The 24,218-nt window shown below is 37.1% G+C and overlaps 4 protein-coding genes across 5 annotated transcripts; 3 read left to right on the plus strand and 1 right to left on the minus strand.

Moving 5' to 3' along the window:
• The first annotated feature begins 3,969 nt into the window (after window positions 1-3,969).
• Window positions 3,970-6,556, plus strand: LOC107663847 (zinc-binding protein A33-like). 2 transcript variants are annotated; one of them, XM_016454200.1, is made up of 5 exons: window positions 3,970-4,166; window positions 5,175-5,248; window positions 5,350-5,405; window positions 5,690-5,847; window positions 5,928-6,556. In XM_016454200.1, the coding sequence occupies exons 3-5, from the start codon at window positions 5,389-5,391 to the stop codon at window positions 6,503-6,505; spliced, it is 753 nt and encodes a 250-aa protein (XP_016309686.1). In that variant the 5' UTR covers window positions 3,970-4,166; window positions 5,175-5,248; window positions 5,350-5,388; the 3' UTR covers window positions 6,506-6,556. The 2 variants fall into 2 exon arrangements, with proteins under 2 accessions (XP_016309686.1, XP_016309685.1); XM_016454199.1 differs by having other exon boundaries at window positions 5,175-5,405.
• A 1,053-nt stretch (window positions 6,557-7,609) lies between these two features.
• On the plus strand, window positions 7,610-10,083 carry LOC107663848 (tripartite motif-containing protein 35-like). Its single transcript, XM_016454201.1, has 5 exons — window positions 7,610-7,933; window positions 9,211-9,349; window positions 9,481-9,503; window positions 9,576-9,697; window positions 9,778-10,083. The coding sequence occupies exons 1-5, from the start codon at window positions 7,722-7,724 to the stop codon at window positions 9,855-9,857; spliced, it is 576 nt and encodes a 191-aa protein (XP_016309687.1). The 5' UTR covers window positions 7,610-7,721; the 3' UTR covers window positions 9,858-10,083.
• A 1,777-nt stretch (window positions 10,084-11,860) lies between these two features.
• LOC107663844 (tripartite motif-containing protein 35-like) lies at window positions 11,861-14,117 on the plus strand. The gene is made up of 6 exons (XM_016454196.1): window positions 11,861-12,328; window positions 12,566-12,661; window positions 12,772-13,002; window positions 13,146-13,168; window positions 13,241-13,362; window positions 13,443-14,117. Exons 1-6 carry the CDS (start codon window positions 11,876-11,878, stop codon window positions 13,982-13,984), a joined length of 1,467 nt encoding a protein of 488 aa, XP_016309682.1. The 5' UTR covers window positions 11,861-11,875; the 3' UTR covers window positions 13,985-14,117.
• A 717-nt stretch (window positions 14,118-14,834) lies between these two features.
• Window positions 14,835-16,768, minus strand: LOC107663846 (uncharacterized protein CXorf21). Its single transcript, XM_016454198.1, has 2 exons — window positions 16,710-16,768; window positions 14,835-15,857 (listed from the first exon to the last, which is right to left on the minus strand). Exon 2 carries the CDS (start codon window positions 15,855-15,857, stop codon window positions 15,036-15,038), a length of 822 nt encoding a protein of 273 aa, XP_016309684.1. The 5' UTR covers window positions 16,710-16,768; the 3' UTR covers window positions 14,835-15,035.
• Window positions 16,769-24,218: the final 7,450 nt, after the last annotated feature.

Genomic DNA, 24,218 nt, shown 5'->3' on the forward strand with positions numbered 1-24,218 from the left:
TCATTTGTGTGTGTGTGTGTGTGTGTGTGTGTGTGTGTGTGTGTGTGTGTGTGAGTGCACTGGGAGTGCACTGGTTTGTGTGGTTTACGGGGACACAAATTTGTATAATGACATGGGTATGACAGAGGTATTACAATGTGAAGGTGGTTTATGAGGACACTGCCTATGTCCCCATAATTCAAAAGGTTTAAAAACACATGAATGGTGTTTTTTTGAATATCTAAAAAAAAACAAAGTTTCCTGTAAGGGGTAGGTTTAGGTGTAGGGTTGGTGTAGGGCGATAGAATATATAGTTTGTACAGTATAAAATCCATTACACCTATATCCCCATAAACCACCAATACCGACATGAGTGTGTGTGAAGAGGTGTGTCAGGCCTGATGTGAATTCTCTCACAGTGGGTTGTCTGTATAAAACACTTATTTGAGAAACAAACACAAAGTTTTAGGTTCTAGGTTAGTTGCTAAAACTGAATATTTCAATTATGCTTTTGAACAAAATGCTACACACTGGATACTACAGTTGAATAAGCAAAAAATAATTTCATATCATATGCACATGAATGCACCTCTTTAAATAAAAGAGAAAAACAACATCTAATATATGCACTTATTTCTGTATTACTAAGGACTGTGACATCTAAAAAGATTCTATTTTATGCTTTATAATCCTTTGGATTTGTTGTACAATGGAAATGTGTCTTTGAAAATAGCATGTAGACAGACACCATTAATAAATATTTTACATAAAAAGACTTTACGTAATTATTGAACATAAATAGACATATGGACATAATTAAAAACAATACTTAAAATAGTAAAATGACATCACAATAACTTGAGGATAATAACTGCCAATGCAACACTTTACAGTAAAGTTTAATTCATAGTTAATGTATTGGGTATCATGAACTTACAATGAACAATACTTCTACAGCAATTGTTATCTAGGTTAAAGGAATAGTTCGCCCAAAAATGAAAATTTACAAAAAAATGTTGTCACCCTCAGGCCAGCCAAGATGTAGATGAGTTTGTTTCTTCATCAGAATAGATTTGGAGAAATTTAACATTGCATCACTTGCTCATCAGTGGATCCTCTGCAGTGAATGGGTGCCGTCTGAATGAGAGTCCAAACATTATGGAATTTTGGGCATTAGAAAAATTCAGATGCCTACAGTTAATCAATGAACGTCTTGTGAAAAGCTGTATTTGTAAGAAACAAACATCAAGGTGTTTTAACAACACAATGCAAAAACACAATTTCTCTTGTAAACGGTGCTTGATCTGTAACTATTTCTCTCCTGATTTAGTCAAGACAAGCTTTTCACTGGAGACACCAATATTACAGATAGAGGACTTGTATTTTAGCTGGAAGCAACGGTTTTAAGTAAAAACATCTTGATGGATTTTATCCTACAGACATGCAGCTTTTCACTTCTTTAGATATTAATTGATGGACTGCAAGTCATTTGGCAGACTTCTGGGTCATTGTGATGTTTTTATCAGCTGTTTAGACTCTCATTCTGACGGCACCCATTCACTGCAGAGGACCCATTCGTGAGCAAATGACATAATGCTAAATTTCTCCAAATCTGTTCCAGTGAAGAAACAAACTCATCATATCTTAGATGGCCTTAGGGTGAGCAAATTTTCTTTTGGGGGGGGGTTGACTATTCCTTTAATGTTAATTTATAAAAATGCTATTATTCACTGTTAATTCATATTGCTTAATGATATATTAAATGATGTTAATTTATGTATTAATTTATATATAAACTTGAAATAGTACAAATGTACTATATAGAAATTGTATATAGAAATTAACATTAGCTGTTAGTTTCTGATTAACTAATGATAACAATGTAATCCTTTTATAGTAAAGTTCTGCCAGGATTTATATAATTTTGTTGTCCAGTGGAATTTTCCAACATAACCTTTTTTTTCCCCCTTCTTTTTTTGCCTTGGATTATTTCGGATGTAGTCAGTGTTGCTGTGAAAGTTACTGTCTATTATAGTGCAGAGATATTTAAAGCTGGTGACCTTCTTCACATCTTGTGCTGCCAGCTCAAGCGTAACTTTCTAATCATGGCTCCTTCGTCTTGGTGATATTAATGTGTAGGGAGCTGTAATCAAACCTGAAGACACGGCTGTCAACATACTGGAAATAGACTATTTACATCCTTCTAGCAAGCAACCAAAGCTGTATCATCAGCATACTTGAAAGGAGCAGGTCACTCTTGTTAAACTGCACTTGACTGCTATATATTAACATGATACAACAGGGGAGATGCAGCAGCACACATCCCTGAGGAGCGCCAGTCAGATGAGGTGCTGTTCATATGGACTTGCTGAAGCAGCACTTTGATGCAAAGTACTAGCCTGCTGTTCACATTTACATCATGTAGTAGGTACTTTGGGGTTGGACTGTATTAAAGGCAGAAGAGTTAGTTTTGTTCAAATGCTGTTGGACGTTATCCAGCATAGGTTAGCTTGATAAGCAAAATGTGCGATGTCCATAAATTCACCTTTACATATACTGTAGAGGCCCCATGCATTTAAGGAGAACTGATGTAACATTTAAAGATTTTGCACATGGAGTTCTGGGTACAGGGATGTAAGAGATGTCCTTCCAGGCCAGGGTTATAATGTTTCTAAAACATTCGAGTAAACACAGATCCCTGCTGTGCAGCACTCCTTTAAAACCTTCAGCACATCTCGATCCTATAACCTTCAAACCTAAGCTTTTAAAACTACTTTAAACCTCAGGCAAGGTCTGTCAAACCAATATTCAAAGTTCGTCTTGGAGGACTTGACTTTTTCCAGTTTAATAACTGGGATACACATCAGAAATGTCAGGAAAAATAAATGTTTCCTTATTTTATTTGTATTTATTTATTTTATTACAACTTGAATGCACATCAGAAATGTCAAAGGAAAAATAAATGTTTCCTAAATATTTATTTTATTTTAATTTTTCATTGTTATTCAATGCTTCAAGAACCAGGGGTATTACATTATTAACCACATTAGCCAACAGACAAAAAAGTTAATACAATTTTTAGTTTGTTCCAAAAGGTTTATGTTTAAGGCATTTATAAAATGGAAGAAATTAGTTTTTTCTTAGGCTATTTTTACTTTTTCATATGTATATGGAATTTTCCTAATAAAATAAATAATTGCATTGTGTTGTTCTTTATACCAAAATATCATTCTGGAAATTAAAAAGTCCATCAAGTAGCCTGCACACACTTTTTTTTTTGTCACTAAATCCTTGAGTAAATGCAGTGATAAATGCAAATTGGTTTCTTTTCATTTCCTATTTGGATAAATATCGTGTGAGGCACGTTTAATATGGATGGATGCACTTTATTGGACCTCTTTCGGACTGTAAAAAAAAAAGTCCGAAAGCTTAGAAGAGCCAGGACAATTTTTAATACAACTCCGATTGGATTCGTCTGAAGGAAGAAAGTCATATACACCTAGGGTGAGAAAAGCATGAGCTAATTTACATTTTTGGGTAAATTAACCCTTGAAGATTTGAGATTTGAATGCAGCTTAAAGCATAAGGTGTACAGTAGGCGGCGATAATACTCCACTTCTCTAACCGAAGTGAAACAACAAAGAAGAAGAGTAGGCAGACCCGTTCAATAATGACACAAGAGTCTCAGCCAGATGTACAGACTAGGGATGGGCGATACCACTTATTTTGTTTTCGATACAATACCAATATTTTTCAAGGCAGTATCATCGATATCGATACCGATACGATACTTCTGACCTAAACTTTTAAATGATGAAATTTATTAAATTATTAAATTGCTAAGAGTAAAATGGGTAATGATTACCACTTAACTTTGTTTAAAACACATTTTAACATTCGATATGCCTTAATTGTAATTTATTAGGTTATATTTTTGTTTATCGATACTTAGGATCGATATTACGCCCATCCCTAGTACAGACGACAACACCCATTAAAACGTCAGCAAATGTGTGTAGACTCGGTGATCAGAGTTTTAATCCATCCAGATGTAATAAATACAGATTGTTTCATGGACATAAACTTGCGAACAAAACGGATTATGCGGTCGTGTTGGAGGAATTTGTTGGCAAACTTCAGGACACGGCTCTGGCCATCTGCGGCTCTTGTAAAACAATGTTATTGAGGTACGATCACGTGTCCAAAGACGCAGAACGAATTCAATGCTCATTCAGGATATGTGGAAGAAGACCAGAGAGAAACGGCGTGCTACTTCAATTCCCACACTAGAAGTGAAGAGACGACGAGAAGTGATGGACAGCAGCAAATGATGATGATGATGATAAAAACACTGCATCCAGCTCACTACAGTTCACTGGGCTACGTTTACATGCAACCGAATAATCCATTTGTAATCGGATTGACGGCTCAATCGGACTGAAAACCCTTCATGTAAACACCTTAATCGATCTGATTGAGCTCGATCGGAATTAAATTTCGACGGGGAGGGGCATTTTTACTGTGTGATAAATATGAGCAGCACAGCACTCAAAATACAGCAAAACATTAAGGTCAGAATTAAACCGTGTTACTCAAGTAAAGCAAAAATGTTTATATATCTATTCAACTTGTTTTTCAATGTGGAAGTAGCCATTTCCTGTGAATTTTGTTACATTGTATATTTTTTAATTGGAGAAATTAATTTGACTCTGCTCAGTAATTTGCAAAAACATAGACTTACAAACCAACAAAAAATAACATGACATTTTGACATTACAAACCATGACAAAATTGTTTTTATAAAATTGTGGATCGAGATTAGGGCTGCACGATAAATCGAAATGGAATCGAGATCGCGATTCGACAGAAGCTGAATCGCATTCGATTAATCGTGCAGCCCTAACGAGATCTTAAATTTAAAAAAAATCGATGATATTTTAGCCGTATTGCTGACTCCTACATTGACGATTTATGTGCACCTCAAACCAATGTGTTAATGATTATGATAATAAATTAATATCATATGAAATAGTTTTCAGTATCAAGCAGCATGATGAACTGTTTTTGAACAGCTAAAATAAAGTGAAGCGCTCATTCAAGTTAAAAATGGCTGCAGACACACTTGCATTAAAAATAATGTGGATAGACTGTAGTGTAACCATTATATATTTGTCTAAAATGCATTTTTTTATCAGTTTCAGGCCCAGCACATAGAGAGGCAGATTAAGGAGGAGTTTGAGATACTTCACCAGTTTCTACGTGTTGAAGAGTCAGTAAGGATAACTAAACTGAGGAAGGAAGAACAGCAGAAGAGTGAGAGAGTGAATGAGAATATTGAGAAAATTAACACAGAGATTTCCTGTCTTTCAGACACTACCAGAGCTGTAGAGAACGAGATGAAAGTTGAAGATGCTTTATTCCTACAAGTATGAAGCATGTCCGTTTACGTACAGCAGATTCAACATACTGGAGACAAATGCTAAGAAGTTGTTTTTGAAAATGAACTTAAAGGTCCCATGACATGCTGCTTTTTGGATGCTTTTATATAGGCCTAAGTGGTCCCTAGTACTGTATCTGACCTCATAAAGTGAAATTTTCATGCCATGGGACCTTTAAGTGTTGTTCAATAATCTATATATATATTTTTACAGAACTATAATGCCACATTGAAAAGGTTTGTATCGTTTCTCCTCTGTTGTTCTGAACTCAGACCCACAGCATCACTGACTACTGAGTGTTTCTCCAGAGTTTCCCAGTGTAAAGCGCCAGATCCAGAGGACATTTCTGGAGTTCTGATCAATGTGCCAAAACACCTGAGCAACCTGAAGTTTACTGTGTTACAGAAGATGCAGACAACTGTTGATTACAGTGAGTAAAGCACACAATGAGTTCATCTCCATCGTAAGAGTCATTTATTTTATTTCATGTTCATGTGTCTCTCTCTTCAGCTCCTGTGACCTTTCACCCCAACACTGCTCACTGTAATCTCATCCTGTCTGAGGATCTGACCAGTGTGAGATACAGCGATGAGGAACAGACTCTTCCTGAGAATCCAGAGAGATTCGACATGTTTGCGTGTGTTCTGGGCTCAGAGGGCTTTGACTCTGGCTCTCACTGCTGGGACGTTGAGGTCGGAGACAGTACAGGCTGGTTCCTCGGAGTGATGACCGAATCTGCTCAGAGGAGGAATAAAATATTCTCAAGGAGTGGAATCTGGCTGGTGGGTCATTTCTGTGGTGAATATAAAGCACACGAACCACCACAATCACCAGCTCTCCTCCCGGTGACAGAGAAACTGCAGAGGATCAGAGTTCAGCTGGACTGGGACAGTGGAAAGCTGTCGTTCTCTGACCCTCTTACTGACACTCATATACACTCTTTTACACACACGTTCACTGAAAGATTATTCCCATTCTTCGGTGTTGGCTGTAACATTTCTCACTTGGTTATTTATCTTACCAGTATGGTCAGTTTGCTAAAATTGTGCAGTCTTCTGTCAGCTCTTATTCTGGTGTTCCTCACGTAGGAGTCACACTTGTGACTTCTGTGGTCATATTAGAAGACAATAAACATTGCAATTTTTAATGAAAGAAATGTGCTATACTTTGTTTCTATCATATTTATTCTTAAATATTGTGTATTTTGAGAGGATTTTCATGGTACTATACAATATTTGCCTCTGAATTACCAGTAACTTCTATATAAATAATACAAATACTAGAACATATATTTCATATTATTTTAAATTAATACAGTGTTTAGGTAAAAACAAATAAAAATAAATAATAATAATAAAACGGAATGAATGTCCGGCAGATTTGTGCCCTCTAGTGAAATAAAGAAAATCATATAATTGGCATAACACCTGTACTGTATAGCTCTAGAGCTGTGTATTCCCTGGTTTTCAGATGTAATGACTTGCATAAGGTTTCCATTTGGATATATATTTAGACATTAACATACTACTTTATCATGGCTGATTTGTAGATTGTATCTCAAAAAAATACTTTTTATTTTCAACAACAAAGCGAAGATCTAAGTGACTATACAAGTGTGATTATTTTAAGACAATTTAGCCTTCTAAACATGTCCACGTTTTTGTGTGTTCATATTGCAAGTGCCACAAAAGTCATCAACCTCCATACCATTGTGATGAAGTAAAAAAAAATTGAAACAAAATCCAAACACCAGATGAGAAGAGGATGGGCCAGTTAAACTACTACCAAAGACCATCTCTGCTACACTCTCTGATACTGGTTTGTAATATACTGGTTTTGGACGCAGTTCATGAAGTAATTACTTTGTGATTGTGTATTTTTCATTTTCAGGGCTTAAGTGGAAAAAAATACGTTCAATAAACATTGAATTTGCTGCCTCCAGTTCCTTATCTTGTTTGTTATTTAAGTTGGATCACTGTTGATTACATTATTAAATTCTGTTCTTGAAATGTCTTACAACAAACTTGTATGATTAGTTATTGGACACTTTTAAAATGATACCGTAAACTTTTAGACGATCATTTATGGCTATTTAGAACAGAACCATCATCCTACGCTTTGCTGTTGTTTCTTTGGACGACCTTCCAGGCACCGCCCACCGTGCATTAGATTAACAAGTGACCAACCACAGCTGGTCTTTTTTCTTAACGCGATCCGATGATGTTTCAAACAGTGCCCGCGCCATTTTGGTAGGCAACGCAGAGCTCAGAGCAAGAGTAATACAGTTTAAGATTTTATAGTGCAATGGTAATAACTTGTGCTGTGAGGGGTTGTCGTAGTCACTCGTCAAATGGTGTCAAAGTGGGCTTTTTTAGAATACCGCGAGTGAGAACACGCGAAGGAGAGGAAACTAGAGCACTTTGTGACAGAAGACGGGCTACATGGCTAGCCAGAATAAACAGGAGTAACGGGAAGATCTCAGACGGCTGCAGTGTGTTCGGATCACTTCGTCCAAGGTAAACAAACACAGCACGTGGAAAGTAGTTTTTCTTATTATGCTTGCGTAAAAATAATTTAGCTTAAGTTTATGTCAGCTGCAGATTGTATTGTTTTCGTTCGTGCTCTTCTGTACTTTATTTATATGGTTAGCATGCTTTCTTGCTGTCATACCTTCAAAAAAATGTTTGGATAGTCTAGCCCCTTTTTATTACAAAATATATATGTAAGGATTGTCACAGTCTACGTATTACGTTTATTTTAGGTAGACCAAGTTACCTTCATGATGAAAAAAATCCTGACTGGGCACCGTCACTTAAGTTGGAAGTAAAAGATGCTCACAGCCAAACAAACTTAAGCAGATATCAGAGAGCCAAAAAAAAGACCAGCTTTAGGAAATAGGAGAAAAGATGAGAAAGCTGCAGTGAAACAATGCCCTGAACAGCCATGTATTAGCACAGAGGAGAGTGAGGTGAAGGCAAGAGCTACATGTGATTCAGTGTCCTGCAAAAGTGAATTCCAGAGAGCAACATGTGATGCCAACACTGATTCTGCATTATTAATATCCACAGACAGCACTGAAACTAAGGTGAGTTCATTCATTATCTGATCTGGCCACAAGGTATTATCTCCAGTAATACATGACATAAAAATTAGGTTAAAGAAAAGTTTATATCTAGTGTTTATATTAAGCTAGTTTCTTTTAGGAGAGCCTCAAAGCTCAAATAAAAGCCTTACGGGAGAAGTTGAGAATCTCACAGGAGTTTCAACAAACCTTGCATCAAACTGCAGAACGCATTAAGGTCAGAATTTAATCATGTGGTTTTAGGCCTTACAACAATAATACTTTGAAAATATATATTGACATATCCACCTTATTTTATTTTTTTTATTTTTTTTTTTTAAGGCAGAAGTAAACTATTTCCTGTGAATGTGTGAAACTTCAGATTCATTAGCCACTATGGGTAAATAACTAGAAGGATAACAAAATCCAGTACCTGGTAAAACTATTTGATCAGTGCGTTTATGATTATGATGATCAATTAAAAATAATATAAAAATAAATGGCAGTTTGAAACATCAAGCAAAGTAACAGACTGTATTTGTACAGCTAAAATAACTGAAAGTGACTGACGCAGGAAGCCTTGCACATTTTAATTAAAAAGACTTTGCACAAACTTCGTTTACCCATTTTGTCTTTCTTGGAAACGTCTTAGATTGCAGATTCAGGCTAAATGCACAGAAAAGCAGATTAAGGAGAATTTTGTCAAACTTTACCAGTTGTTATCTAATGAAGAGGCAGCGAGGAAGAAGAGCAAAAGAGCCAGATACTAAGGAAGAAGATTGAGAAGATGAGCAAAGAGATGTCATCTCTTTCTGCCACAATCACAGCTGTAGAGGAGGAGATGAAAGCTGAAGATGCTTTACTCCTGCAAGTATGAAGCATGTGTTTTTTATAGAAATTACAGCATCTTCATTATAATGGAGATTAATGCAAATATGTCATTTTCAAAATTCTAATTTAGTTTAGCTGCATAACCTGCATTTCCTTTACCCTTTTTTGTAGAACTATGGTGCCACTTTGAAAAGGTTTGTATCGTTTCTCCTCTGTTGTTCTGAACTCAGACCCACAGCATCACTGACTACTGAGTGTTTCTCCAGAGTTTCCCAGTGTAAAGCGCCAGATCCAGAGGACATTTCTGGAGTTCTGATCAATGTGCCAAAACACCTGAGCAACCTGAAGTTTACTGTGTTACAGAAGATGCAGACAACTGTTGATTACAGTGAGTAAAGCACACAATGAGTTCATCTCCATCGTAAGAGTCATTTATTTTATTTCATGTTCGTGTGTCTCTCTCTTCAGCTCCTGTGACCTTTGACCCCAACACTGCTCACTGTAATCTCATCCTGTCTGAGGATCTGACCAGTGTGAGATACTCATGAACCACCACAATCACCAGCTCTCCTCCCAGTGAAAGAGAAACTGCAGAGGATCAGAGTTCAGCTGGACTGGGACAGTGGAAAGCTGTTGTTCTCTGACCCTCTTACTGACACTCATATACACTCTTTTACACACACGTTCACTGAAAGATTATTCCCATTTTTTGGTGTTGGCTGTGACATTTCTCCTTTGCTCATCCTACCTGTAAAAATGACTGTAATAGAGTCCAATTAATGGTAAAATTGTTTGTCTATAAACATGAATTGATGTACATTTCCATTTTCAATAACTTATAATAAATATAGAATAGATTTGTTTTGGTTGCATTTTTTGCAGTTATTTCCTAATTTTGACTTGTTTTATTCAAACCTTTCTTTCATTCAAGTGGCAAAGATGTGAGAATGGACTGTATGTGCAGTGAATACAAGAAGCATTCATTTCAATATTCATCTTCTTGCTGAGAAAAACATGTATGTATGTAGTTTAATATTAACATCCTAAGATTAATATCCACATTATCACTATGGCATGACAGTAACATTTAATATTTTTACCTAATCCACATAAACTAGTCAGAGAGTTTTAAGATGGTGTAATTTTCAAATGTCTTAAAATATGAAAAACATTTTTTTTTTCTTGAAATAAACTATAACAAAACTTTTTATTTCAAATAGTTTCCAAAGCAACATTTCTAATAACTAAAACGGAACTGTATGTGTGTATATAGATATATTTAAAACAAACGTACTACACATATGTAGTACATACTACTACAAATGACAAAAAAAATTTAATTATGAAATGATAACGGAATATATAAATATAAAAACTTAAAATATTAATCAAAACTAATAGTATCTCAAATGATAACACGGACAAAGCTTTGTCATTTGTTTATTTAGTTGGTTATTGTGTTTAAAAAATATATCTAAACTTCAATTCCTATAGCAATTTCAGTAAGCATTCTGAATGCGAAAGGATATATAAAATCGCTGAGGGACAGAAAGAAAAGGGTATAACTGCAGCTTGGAGATCTCCAAATGGAGGCGGGAACTCCAAAATGGGGCGTGGCTTCCTCCCATTGGCAGACAGGCACATGAAGCGCATGCGCAATTTTTTTCCCCAATCCACTTCAGTGCAAACTCCGCCCCACAGCTGATTCTAAAGATTTTATTGGTTGTGTCAATTAAAGTGTTGATTTCCTACACCATGCTATAAAAAAATGCTAACCCCTAAACCTACCCCACACCTGACCCTAACCTTAACCAGCTAAATTGACTGCACGGCGGGATTGGTGCTGAATAACGTGGTAAAGAAAGATGCAGTTCAGGAGATAAACAGTTAATAAGATTATGCGTTATGAGATCGTTCCGTAACTCCCCAACCGGACCTCACCGGACAATGGCACCTTTTTAGTTACACCCAGCGTCACTACCCCCTCCTACCCTGCGAATCTCGAGCCCCGGGACGCCCCCGTTGCTTGGAACAAAGCGATAGAGTGAAATCTTTGCGCTGGCAGCTGGGACGGCTCGCGGGAGAGCTCGTGGGTGATTCGCGTTTATACCACGAAGCAGATGTTCAAACTCCAGTCCGAACACCACTGGCCAAGAGCTTTGGGCTCTGCTCTCACGGAGCATATTTATTTATATAGCATATTTTATTTTAGATGAACTAGAAACAATGTTTAATTTATAAAGTTTTATTTTGAAATGTAAGTCAATAACAATTGGCTGGAGCCAAAGCCAATGGTCAAAGTCTTTGCGAGAGGAGACCCCGCCCCATTTTGGAGGTTCTGCCCACTTTTGGAGTTCACGCCCCATTTTGGAGATCTCCGGTCTGCAGTTATACCATGATTTATACCTACTTGGAGAGAAAAGCACCGCATGCGCACTGTTCTCATACTGGCCAAGAACCGCCCACTTAGACCGGAAGAAATCACGTGACTGACATGTAATGTGACCAATCACAGTTCGCTGTTTAAACTACAGTTCGTTTTTAGGGGCGGGTAAATCTGAAATCGATGATGATAATAATAATGGCACAGGAGTCTCCGCAAAACGTTGTACAGACCAAGCCGAAGAAAGTGGAAAATGACTGTTTGCTCTGTGGTAGGGAATTCTATCCATCCAAATGTAACAAGCACCGACTGTTTCACGGACACAAGTCTGAAAACAAAGCGGATTATGCGGTCGTGTTGGAGGAATTAGTTGGCAAACTTCAGGGCACGACTCTGGCCATCTGCAGCATATGCAGAACTCTGTTGCTGAGGTACGATCGCGTGTCCAAAGACGCAGAACGAATAAAATGGCTTATTAAAGATACGTGGAGGAAGATGAGAGAGAAACGATGTGCGGAGTCAACGCCTTCAATGGAGGTGAAGAGACGACGAGAAGTGATGGACACAGCAGCAAATGATGATGATAAAAACACTACATCCAGCTCACTACAGTTCACCGACAGCGCTGCAGCTAAGGCCAGTCAGCTCTTTATTTGAGATCCAATTTCCATTGGATTTAAGCGGTTGATCAGAATGTAATGTACCTTAGTAACCAGGTGGAAGAAAGCGTGATGGAATACATACTAAATGTAGTATAACTGTATTAAAACGTGCAAAAAATCATCTGAAAGAAGTACATGTTTAATTTATTAGATGGACAGGAGCTGGTAACAGGTAATGTTTATGTTAACCCATTCTGTTGATTTATTCCAGGAGAAACTGAAAACTGCACTGAAACCATTGCAGGTGAAGTTGAGAATATTTCAGGAGTTTCAAAAGACTTCGCTTCAAACCGCAGAACATATTAAAGTAAGGAGTTATTAAAGTTTAAAAGCAATGAAGCACTCTTGCATTGTAAAATGTGTGTGTATACTGTATGTTTATGTGTATATAGAATATAGACATACATTAGTTTTCAGTTTCAGGCTCAATACACCGAGGGGCGGATCAAGGAGGAGTTTGTGAAGCTTCGCCAAAGTTTGTGTAACAAAGAAGCAGCCCGGAAAAAAGCACTGAGGGAGGAAGAAGAGCAAAAGAGCCAGATACTGAGGAAGAAGATTGAGAAGATGAGCAAAGAGATGTCATCTCTTTCTGCCACAATCACAGCTGTAGAGGAGGAGATGAAAGCTGAAGATGCTTTACTCCTGCAGGTATGAAGTATTTTTTGTATTGTTTTATTTTAATATATAGAAATTACACCATTTTCATTTTAATAGAGCTGAATGCAAATTTATTATTTTCAAGAATTCTAATTTAGTCTTCTTGCATATCTTGCATTTCTTTTTTTTTGTAGAACTATGGTGCCACTTTGAAAAGGTTTGTATCGTTTCTCCTCTGTTGTTCTGAACTCAGACCCACAGCATCACTGACTACTGAGTGTTTCTCCAGAGTTTCCCAGTGTAAAGCGCCAGATCCAGAGGACATTTCTGGAGTTCTGATCAATGTGCCAAAACACCTGAGCAACCTGAAGTTTACTGTGTTACAGAAGATGCAGACAACTGTTGATTACAGTGAGTAAAGCACACAATGAGTTCATCTCCATCGTAAGAGTCATTTATTTTATTTCATGTTCGTGTGTCTCTCTCTTCAGCTCCTGTGACCTTTGACCCCAACACTGCTCACTGTAATCTCATCCTGTCTGAGGATCTGACCAGTGTGAGATACAGCGATGAGGAACAGACTCTTCCTGAGAATCCAGAGAGATTCGACATGTTTGCGTGTGTTCTGGGCTCAGAGGGCTTTGACTCTGGCTCTCACTGCTGGGACGTTGAGGTCGGAGACAGTACAGGCTGGTTCCTCGGAGTGATGACCGAATCTGCTCAGAGGAGGAATAAAATATTCTCAAGGAGTGGAATCTGGCTGGTGGGTCATTTCTGTGGTGAATATAAAGCACACGAACCACCACAATCACCAGCTCTCCTCCCAGTGAAAGAGAAACTGCAGAGGATCAGAGTTCAGCTGGACTGGGACAGTGGAAAGCTGTCGTTCTCTGACCCTCTTACTGACACTCATATACACTCTTTTACACACACGTTCACTGAAAGATTATTCCCATTCTTCGGTGTTGGCTGTGACATTTCTCCTCTTCTCATCTTACCTGTAAATTCCTCAGTAAAAAAAGATTCGCCATAGATCAAGATATTAATCTTGATTTAAAAGATGTCTTCATTTAATAATCTTTGACTCTGTTGCTGATGTTTAGACATATATAATAAATAAAGAAATAAAACATGATTATTGACGAAATAATGCTGAGTCTATTAAAAGGCATGTACATATTTAAAGGAATAAATACCCAAAAATGAAAATTGTCATAATTTTCTCACCCTCGAATTGTTCCAAACCTGTAAGAATTTCTTTCTTCTGCTGAACACAAAAGAAAATATTTTGAAGAATGTGGATAACCTAACAGCTGCTAGTCTCCATTGACTTTAATAATCCACAGAGATTAAATTTGACCTCCGATTAGATTATGACAACAACAGGTTTTTGGAACCTTTTGATCAGTGATTGAATTCTATTTACAATTTTTTATTCAATTGCTCTCACAGCAGTGTTGTTATTGGCAACTAAAACTATTAAAAACCTTAATTACCACTTTTGGTAATTAAGCTGAAGTACAATAAACATTTTAGATGTAAACGTTGAAAAAAAAAATTAGAAATGTTGCCATGGCCATTTATTAAAATGTTCTTAAATTAAAATATGTACTTAAATTTCTAAAACAGAAATAAAAATAAATTAAGGCTATTTAGAAATGTTAAAAACTAATAATTATAACAAGCTCATAAAATTAAAATGAAAACTGAACATGCAAAAGCTTATTTAAAAGATGAATAAATAATATAATTATACATAAATAATAATAAAATAACATTGTTTTACATAGTGTACAATTTCTAGGTAAAACAATTAAACCTTTTAAAACTTTTTAATGTTTATTTTATTTATCCAGACTTTTAATGACTGGGAACTCATAATCAACACCATTTGAATTACAAATTGTATTTAATTTGCATTTTCAGAATTACAATTACTTTAGCATGTTAATCAGTGATTATGGAAATGGTAGTTTCAAACTATTACATGTAACACGTTACACATGAAAGTCCATCTCCTTGGTCTTGCTGCCACAAAGTTTTTTTTCCCTCCTCTGTCTTTTCATCTCTTCCCACTATCAAACTCACTTTGTCTCAGTGGAGATCTGCAGTAGAGGCGTGCTGATCTCGCTGGACTGGTAACTGCTGGTGACTCTCAGCAGGCAGCTGAGTAGCATGTCTTTGGCCCGAGCCGTCTCCATATTCTGCTCACGGCTCAGCTGGAGAGTCATCTGGTCCAGGCTGGTCTGCAGAAGCTCAGAGGCCATGACGGGCCTGGTCGCCGCAGGTCCCTCGGTCAGGTACTGCTTGTACAGCTCCAAAAGCTTCTGTTCCAGGTAGCCGTTGAGCTGTGAGTTAGAGAGAGGCTGGATAAATTGCAGAAGAGAGGGACGCTCGCGCCCGCTTTCTTCCCTCCAGCGCCTCGAACTCCTGTACTCGTGGACCAGAGGAGGCAGGAGGGAGGGGGAGGGAACATCCCCAGACAGGAGGAAGGGCCCAGTGTGGGGGTCCTGAATGAGATTTCCCTGTACATCCCCTGCGCTGGGGCTGAGCGGAAGCACCTGGCCACCAGCAATGTGTAAATCACTGTAATGCTGGCAGATGCTGTGGCAGCTTGAGGGCACCAAAAAGGCCTCTGTTACTGGGATGTCCGCATGCCTGGGGATATCCACACCTATGGCGAGTTGCCGTCCTGCCGCAGGGTCCATGGGGGAAGGATGGGCATCGCTTTGCTGGGTCTTGGTCCGGGTTGTATTCTCTAGGGATGAGTGGACAGGGCTTTGTGCTGAGAGGAGGTAACTCGGCGGAGACGATGATTGTGCCGTGACCGTACAGCACGTAGGAGGATTTACACACTCTGGATCAGCTTCAAACACCAAACTCCACAGCTTACCTTCACACAACATCTGCAGTACACAAAGACAGAAGTTAAATCGGTTCACGCTCAAACTCAAAAGACCTAGCATTCAAAAGTTTATTTCAGCATTTACAAGTTTGTTTGTTTTTTTTAGAAAGAACGAAAGAAGGAAATACTTTGAGCAAGGGTGCATTATATTCATCAAAAGTGACAGTAAAGACATTTAGAACGTCACAGAAATTTCAAATAAATGCTGTTCTTTAGAATCCTGAAAAAATGCATCACGTTTTCCACATGAAAAAAATAAACAGTAAGATGTTTCTTCAGCATCAAATCAGCATTTTAAAAAGATTTCTGAATGATGACATGGCACTGAAGACTGGAGTGATGTATTCATGTTGAAAATTCAGCTTTGCCATCATGGGAATTAAAATAAATATTAAAATACATTCAAAATAAAAAAAAACTTATTATAAATTGTAATATTTTACAATATTACTATTAATGTTATATTAGACTTCTTTACAAAACATTAAAACTTTTCAAATGTAGTGTATATTAAAAAATAAATGATCATAAATAGAAAACTATATATATACATATATAAACTGTATCTAAAGATAAACTACAAACAGTGGGACTTATGAAATCTCGAGGCTGGCCCATGGGCAAAAATATAATATCATTGCTCAGTCCATCTCACATTACCCCAATATAAAGGAATCTTGGACTTATTCATTCATCATTCATTCATTCATATTCGCATCACCATCTTCCACAATTTAATATGATTGTCATTACCCAAAACGTCAGACCAACTAATGAGACTAGAATCCAGCTAGAATATGGGTGACAAAAGGAGAATTACCATAGACAGATATATAAAGTTTCCTAAGCTTACCTTTTTTCTACTGAAGAATTTTTGATTGTTGATCTGCGGTGGTTCTGTGCAGTTCTGTCTCTTTCTCTGATCGCTTTGCTGGGTCTTGGTCCGGGTTGTATTCTCTAGGGATGAGTGGACAGGGCTTTGTGCTGAGAGGAGGTAACTCGGCGGAGACGATGATTGTGCCGTGACCGTACAGCACGTAGGAGGATTTACACACTCTGGATCAGCTTCAAACACCAAACTCCACAGCTTACCTTCACACAACATCTGCAGTACACAAAGACAGAAGTTAAATCGGTTCACGCTCAAACTCAAAAGACCTAGCATTCAAAAGTTTATTTCAGCATTTACAAGTTTGTTTGTTTTTTTTAGAAAGAACGAAAGAAGGAAATACTTTGAGCAAGGGTGCATTATATTCATCAAAAGTGACAGTAAAGACATTTAGAACGTCACAGAAATTTCAAATAAATGCTGTTCTTTAGAATCCTGAAAAAATGCATCACGTTTTCCACATGAAAAAAATAAACAGTAAGATGTTTCTTCAGCATCAAATCAGCATTTTAAAAAGATTTCTGAATGATGACATGGCACTGAAGACTGGAGTGATGTATTCATGTTGAAAATTCAGCTTTGCCATCATGGGAATTAAAATAAATATTAAAATACATTCAAAATAAAAAAAAACTTATTATAAATTGTAATATTTTACAATATTACTATTAATGTTATATTAGACTTCTTTACAAAACATTAAAACTTTTCAAATGTAGTGTATATTAAAAAATAAATGATCATAAATAGAAAACTATATATATACATATATAAACTGTATCTAAAGATAAACTACAAACAGTGGGACTTATGAAATCTCGAGGCTGGCCCATGGGCAAAAATATAATATCATTGCTCAGTCCATCTCACATTACCCCAATATAAAGGAATCTTGGACTTATTCATTCATCATTCATTCATTCATATTCGCATCACCATCTTCCACAATTTAATATGATTGTCATTACCCAAAACGTCAGACCAACTAATGAGACTAGAATCCAGCTAGAATATGGGTGACAAAAGGAGAATTACCATAGACAGATATATAAAGTTTCCTAAGCTTACCTTTTTTCTACTGAAGAATTTTTGATTGTTGATCTGCGGTGGTTCTGTGCAGTTCTGTCTCTTTCTCTGAGTCTCTGCCGTTTTTATGCACTGCTGTAATGGTTTTTATTTCACTGTAAGTGAAAGTTATGCTATATTTGTTCAGTTTTATGCTCCACTGAGGGAGGAAGTGAAAGTATGTTGAGATTCTGTCTTCCATGTAAATTTGGAATCACATTTATGTGCATTTATGCATGCCTGTTCTCATGATGCAAGCTTGTTATATTCATTACAATAGACTTCAATGAGCTGTGCAATTTGTGTAATATGCTAGCCATCAACAGGTTCAGAGTATTTCCACACACCTCAGACAAGTGCACCCCACTCCCTTTGCTGTGTTTCCCCTAGACTTCCAGTCTTTTTTAAGAGGGTTGGTAATTTCCATAATTGAGAGTATATTAACTTTAAGTATATAAAACATAAAAGCTACTGTAGTGAATTAAAGGACTGTCTGTGCTAATAGGTGAAGGACCATGGTCCTATTCTGGGTATTTATTGGCACATTGTTGTAATCTGTAATTCTTTTTCTCTTAAACTCTCTCATGCTACTTCATGCAGCTGTCATATTTTGCAGTTTCATTAGAATGAAAAATGTCTCTATAGACCACATATTTCCCCTAAAACCAACGTTTGCACCTGCAGCTTTTTGGATTCTTATGTAACAGTTAGTCTTCATTTCCCCAGTACCAATGTAATTCAAACCACTACTAGACATGTAGATTGAACACCCGTCCACGTAGCGGTGGTTAATCGGCTAAAGGGTCGGTGACAAAATGCTGCATCACCTACATTCATTATTCATGTGATGATCTGTCTATCTTATATAAAAAGAAAGATTACCTGATGAACCAACAAACAAGTGCACAAGCACATTATAGGCTTTCTCGCAATTTTCTCCCAGTATGCACTTAACTAGATATGCACAAGCAGAACATTGTTTTCAGAATAATGTCTGTTAAAAAAATAATTAGTACTTATTCAGGCAGACAAAGTCAATAAAATGTTCTTATGTTTTAAGGTGTACAACAACCTGCGGAGAGCGTCATGCCATTTTTATTATTTTTGTTTTATTTTTTTCCATGCCGGTTCATTATTGTGCTTTAATCTATTTCCCACACACAAAAAAAGCATTTAACGCAAGACCCTGTCAGAAAATATCAGTTCCCTTTCAGTCGGTCACTCCCGACGTCACGTCGGCTGACCGACGAAATTGGGATCTCGCTTAGAGAGACCAATCCACTTCGAGTGTAAACTAAACGAGCCAATGCACATTGGCATGCGATTATTGCATCCAGCTGCTGCTGATCACCGCGTTCAGGGAACGAGGGTTACATACGTAACCGAGACGTTTTGTCTGGTAACAGTCAGCAAAGTTGTCCAATACCCCAAAAAAAAAAAAACGTTAAAGGCACAACATAAATATATCCAAAAACCACTAGAACAGTGTTATATATTTTGCTGACTTGTGTATTTACATTATCCCAAATGTTTCGAAGAATGTTTAAATCCAGAGAAATAAGCAATTTTAACTAGTGACACGGACCGTGTCCATAGTGTCATTGTGTCGTACGCCTTTGTTTCTTTGTTTATTTTGAATACGCACCCTCTAGTGACGAAAATTACATATTGTGCCTTTAACAGCAAGTCTTGTCCGGTACCCAAATCCAGTGTTTTGTCTGGTACCCTAAACTGTATTAAGTCTTTTAAAAGCCAAGAATTTGACTGAGTAAAGTCAGAGAAGAGCAGAAAAAAGAGACAAGCTGATGATAGTAAAAAGGAGCAAAGTTTATTGAATAATCTCAGTTTCAATGCTCAGACTTTATCTGACCAGCACAAATGTAACAAGTGTTGTTATACCAACCTGCTTCTCAGCAACATCCCACAAAACCTTGCATTTGTGATGTTCCCTCTCATCTCTTATTCGTGAACACACATTTCATGAAACTCCACAATCATAAGATTAAACAACTATAGGAAACACTATAAGCAAAGATAATACGAAATATAACATAAAACATAATAAAATAGTTATTGAATAAATTATTAAATGATAAATGAGATAAATGACTAAATAATTAAATGTAAATAATCAAATTAAAAACTAGGCCTCCTTAAATGGCTGATGCTTATAAATGATTGTATGATTATATATAAGTAAATGATAATAAATTAATAAAAATAAGATATAAAACACAAATGTATGATTGCTATCCTGAAGCAACACACGCACAGTTTGCATTTGAGGATCCATATGCTTCAATACACACAAGGAATAAACTCCCTTAATGGAGACCACACAGCTCCCAGAGTCCACCCAATATCCCACCAGAAACTTTAGCCGTCCTGCCGTAGTGGCTCTAGCTCAAGTGTCTGAAGCATTTGTTTAATATGAATGGATTCTGTTCTCATCTTTGCATTTATCTTCCTGAGACCCAGCAATTCATTATTTTTAAATAAGTTCTGATAATATATATGAGACACATCTGTCTCAGATGTATCCACTGATAATTTAGCAAAAAAAAATAAAGTATTGTCATTCAGTAACAGGAAAAACAAAGTTCTTTTGTAATGTTTCCAACATGCCATCAAGTCAAACCTAAAAGCATCACAGAACATCGATTAATTTCAATATATTTAAATGTATTATTTTATGATAGTTTTAAATTAGTAACAACAACTATTATTGTCTAATTGTCATATGTTCACATTTAGCTTGCTATTTTTATATTTAAAAAAATTAATTTGTATTAATTTGTTAATGTATGTGGGTTAAACACAAATGTAGTTTTCCATCTTTTATCTATATATTCAGTTACATACAGTAAATGTTAAATAACATTCTTATTATTTATAATTATAAGCTTATTTAGTTTCTTAAAGATATCTATAGAAAGTTTTTATTCAGAATATTTAAATGCAGTTCAAAAACATGAAAGAAACAGTAAATTCTTTATAGGAAAATGTATTTTAAAAAATATTTGTCTGAACTAAAGGATTAGAAAAATTTAGTTTTCATTTTCCATCTTTTATCTATAGTCAGTTGCATATATATAAATGTTAAATAATTTTTCTGAATTATAAGCTATATTTAGAAAGAAAAGTAAATAGATTACAAAGCTATTATTTAGGAGATCCTTTATCCAGGGTGATTTATGGTTTACCTGAAGCATCCTGAAATTGTGTGCACACACATCTACATTCTGATTAAATATTTTTTTATGCATACAAAAATGCATGTGATGTAACATATGCATTATAGGGCTAACTGTGATAGCCAGCACATGTGTGTAGCCTAATATGTCTAATGCTGGTTAATTATTCATATGTTAGTGTAGAGTTACAAGCGCACCGTCTCCATGGCTGCCTAAGAACCCTACCATGACTTCTTTCATACGGTAAGAAATGGTCATCGCTTGCAATACGTCCTTGACGCGTTTGGATCAAAAACAGCACTTCGGCACCATGGACAAGATCTCCATCTTGGCTCTGAATTTCTTCAAGATATAAAGAAAGTTTTCGCGTGGAGAGGGATATGGAGAAGCAGAACAGGCTGACTATCGCCAATAAAAGTAATTTTACAGATTTAAAGGTTACTAAACAAGCAAGCAAGCTAAGTACATTTTTGACGTGTTTTAAGCTTTTCAAGTGATTTACGGTATAAAGTGTTTTGATGAAGGGCACAATGGTGATAGAACCCTCGTGGGGTTTGAACCAACATCCGTTCTCATATCAGCCCAGAATTTAACCACTAAACTGCAGCACCCAGACACCGACTGTGATGTTTAAGAAAATCAACGCAGTTTTCCGTCCGAACCTCCTTGGACCTCGCTCACGGGACCGGTTCAGGCCCAATGAGGACTACCACAGCGCGTGCACCGTCAAACTGGTCCGGAGCACGTCGATGCTCGTGGTGGGGGAGAGCAGTCGCGCGCCGCAGGACTCCACGCTGAAGCGAAGCGTGAGCGCCGTGAGTGTCGAGGCCAGCACGGCCCTGTACTACTACCAGAGCCGAGAGGACCGAGTATGGCTCTACTCCCAGAACCAGAACTGCTTAGAGTACTTACAGGAACTGGTCGCGCTCAGGCGGCAGTACACCAAGAGCATCAACGACCTCAAGAACAGCGAGCGCAAAGAGACCGTGTCCCGCAAGAACCCCGCACCCCGGCCACCACAAAACAGAGCTGCACAGGTGAGAGGAAACAGGACAAGGCTTACATGTTTAAACATAGCAGAAGTTTTGAACATTGTTAGGGCAAAGTAAAGCAAGTTTATGCCAATTTGTCTGCTATCAACTGAAATCTGTATTAGCCTATATCTGAGCATTCTGTGTTAAAAAATATAAATAAGTTCAGTCTTATTCTGTATATTATTTATTCTCTTAAGGATAGCCTATTTATAATCTAGTCGTGAGTTGTTTATTAAGAATATTCCAATGCAGATGTTTGGCTATTCATTTTTAAGAGGTACAACAGTTTTAGTTTTGTGCTTTATCAGTTCTAGCACAGCCGACATACAGTGCTGTTGCACTACAAGCATCCCGAGTTCGAATCCCGGTTCGAGGACCCGCCCCCTCTCTCTCCCACTTCGTTTCCTATCAACTCTAAACTGTCTCTAAACTCTAAAATGTATCATCATAGTCAGAAAAACCTAGAAGGAACCTGTGCTAATGAAATTAGATTAAATAAGCAATGCAACTACGCATGTACAATATATATCATCTTATTTCAAAGACTTCAAGGCCTGAACCTTCTGCTCCACCAATCCCAAATGAGGAAGACACACTCCAGTTCTTTGATGAAGTCATTGCAAGCTGTGACCCAGAGCCAAGTCGAAAACCACATGTGGACAATGGGCATGCAGATGTAGATTTCATAGGTGAGTGTGGCGCTTATTACTTAATCTCTAGTGTACTTTAAAGGCAGCATGGAAGATGCAATTGTGGGATGTTGCACATCTTAATAGAAAAATTGGTTAACTAGTTTCAGTCCTTAGTTTTTTATTGTTTGTTATGTTGGTTTCTCTCCATACTCCCATTTTAATGTTTCTATAGTGGCAACCAGTACCAGCGAGCATGACCTTCACTCTAACTGGGTGCTTCGGGATCCTCATCGAATCTCCATGACGGAGCCGCAGCCCAAGGATTCAGAAATCAGTCACGGGCAGGCAGCCCAGCGGAAGGGGGACATGGGAAGCACAGGCAGCAGGAGACGTCTGCAACGAAACCCAATCCACCTGCCAAAAGTGGTGGAGAGTGCCTTTCAGACTCTGCGATTCAAACCCAAACTCAAGAAGAAAGACTAGCTGCTTAAGCTGTTCCACTTGTTGTGCCCAGAGGACAACTAAAACTTCACAGATGTGCGTGAAGAAGTTGGACCTGGAAGAAAGAATAAGGAATAATCTGACTCACCACAGAAGATGTGAGCTCTGTGACGTAATGTCAGTGCTTACTCACTGCCAGAGCTTCATAAATTATCCACAGCAGATCAGAATCTCTTTTTCAGTAGCTCGCCATAGCAAACGCTTAAGGCCATTAACAGAGCGTAACCACTGAACAATCGCCCTGCGCACTGATTCCAGACAGAGCAACTGGAATTTCCTTATCACAATAACACAGATCTGAGGATCACCTATCTGATGTACTAGTCAGATGATCAGACATATGAGTGATGCAAAACACATCAAGGCCAAGGGGCTAGCTATTAACTGCCTAATTATGATAGGTGAGTCTTAATTAACCAAATGCAAAACTAACACCTCTACTTTGCATTTAAGTCAAGTCTAATCTAATACAGTAAATCTTTGGGGATCCTTACTATAGCATTTCTTTATATAAATCCCTCAAACTGGTACTAGGTGCCTTAGTGTATAGGTTTGTACAATCTTTTTTTTTGTTTATAATGTCTATGATGATTTGTGGTTAAGTAAGCTAAGCAGCAAAAGAGTGCTCAATTGTGTGTTAACTACTTCAGATGTATTTCTACTAGCGAGACTGTTTTTTTAAAGCATTAAAGCCTATAAAGAGGAACTAGATGCATGTGTTTGAATCCAGAGCTAAAAATTTCAGGTTTCTTTTTTTTTTAAAAAGGAAGCAGGAATTGGGTATTACACTTTCATACTATAAAAACTAAGATCACAATAACAACAGGTGCAATGAGTCTTTATCAGCAAATAATAGTGAATAAAGTTGAAGGAAATTAACTACTACTACATACTGAAGCTGCTATCTAAAATCATGGACCAATGAAGAATGTTATATACATTAGCATTTAAATTTTGGGGTCAGTGACTTTTTTGTTTTTTTAAGAAATTAATACTTTTATTCCACAAGGATGCATTAAATTCACCAAAAGTGAAAGTTTTATTTAT

This window comes from Sinocyclocheilus anshuiensis, unplaced genomic scaffold (genome assembly GCF_001515605.1).
Source record: "Sinocyclocheilus anshuiensis isolate Anshui unplaced genomic scaffold, SAMN03320099.WGS_v1.1 scaffold976, whole genome shotgun sequence".
Taxonomy (NCBI): Eukaryota; Metazoa; Chordata; class Actinopteri; order Cypriniformes; family Cyprinidae; genus Sinocyclocheilus; species Sinocyclocheilus anshuiensis.

Coding starts and splice junctions, on each gene's coding strand:
- LOC107663846 (XM_016454198.1), bottom strand. CDS start 15,857: ATGTTGTGTGAAGGTAAGCTGTGGAGTTTGGTGTTTGAAGCTGATCCA.
- LOC107663844 (XM_016454196.1), top strand. CDS start 11,876: ATGATGATAATAATAATGGCACAGGAGTCTCCGCAAAACGTTGTACAG. Junction 12,662..12,771: donor AAACCGCAGAACATATTAAA/GTAAGGAGTTAT, acceptor ATTAGTTTTCAG/TTTCAGGCTCAATACACCGA. Junction 13,169..13,240: donor TATGGTGCCACTTTGAAAAG/GTTTGTATCGTT, acceptor GTGTTTCTCCAG/AGTTTCCCAGTGTAAAGCGC.
- LOC107663847 (XM_016454199.1), top strand. Junction 5,848..5,927: donor GCAGACAACTGTTGATTACA/GTGAGTAAAGCA, acceptor CTCTCTCTTCAG/CTCCTGTGACCTTTCACCCC.
- LOC107663848 (XM_016454201.1), top strand. CDS start 7,722: ATGGTAATAACTTGTGCTGTGAGGGGTTGTCGTAGTCACTCGTCAAAT. Junction 9,504..9,575: donor TATGGTGCCACTTTGAAAAG/GTTTGTATCGTT, acceptor GTGTTTCTCCAG/AGTTTCCCAGTGTAAAGCGC. Junction 9,698..9,777: donor GCAGACAACTGTTGATTACA/GTGAGTAAAGCA, acceptor CTCTCTCTTCAG/CTCCTGTGACCTTTGACCCC.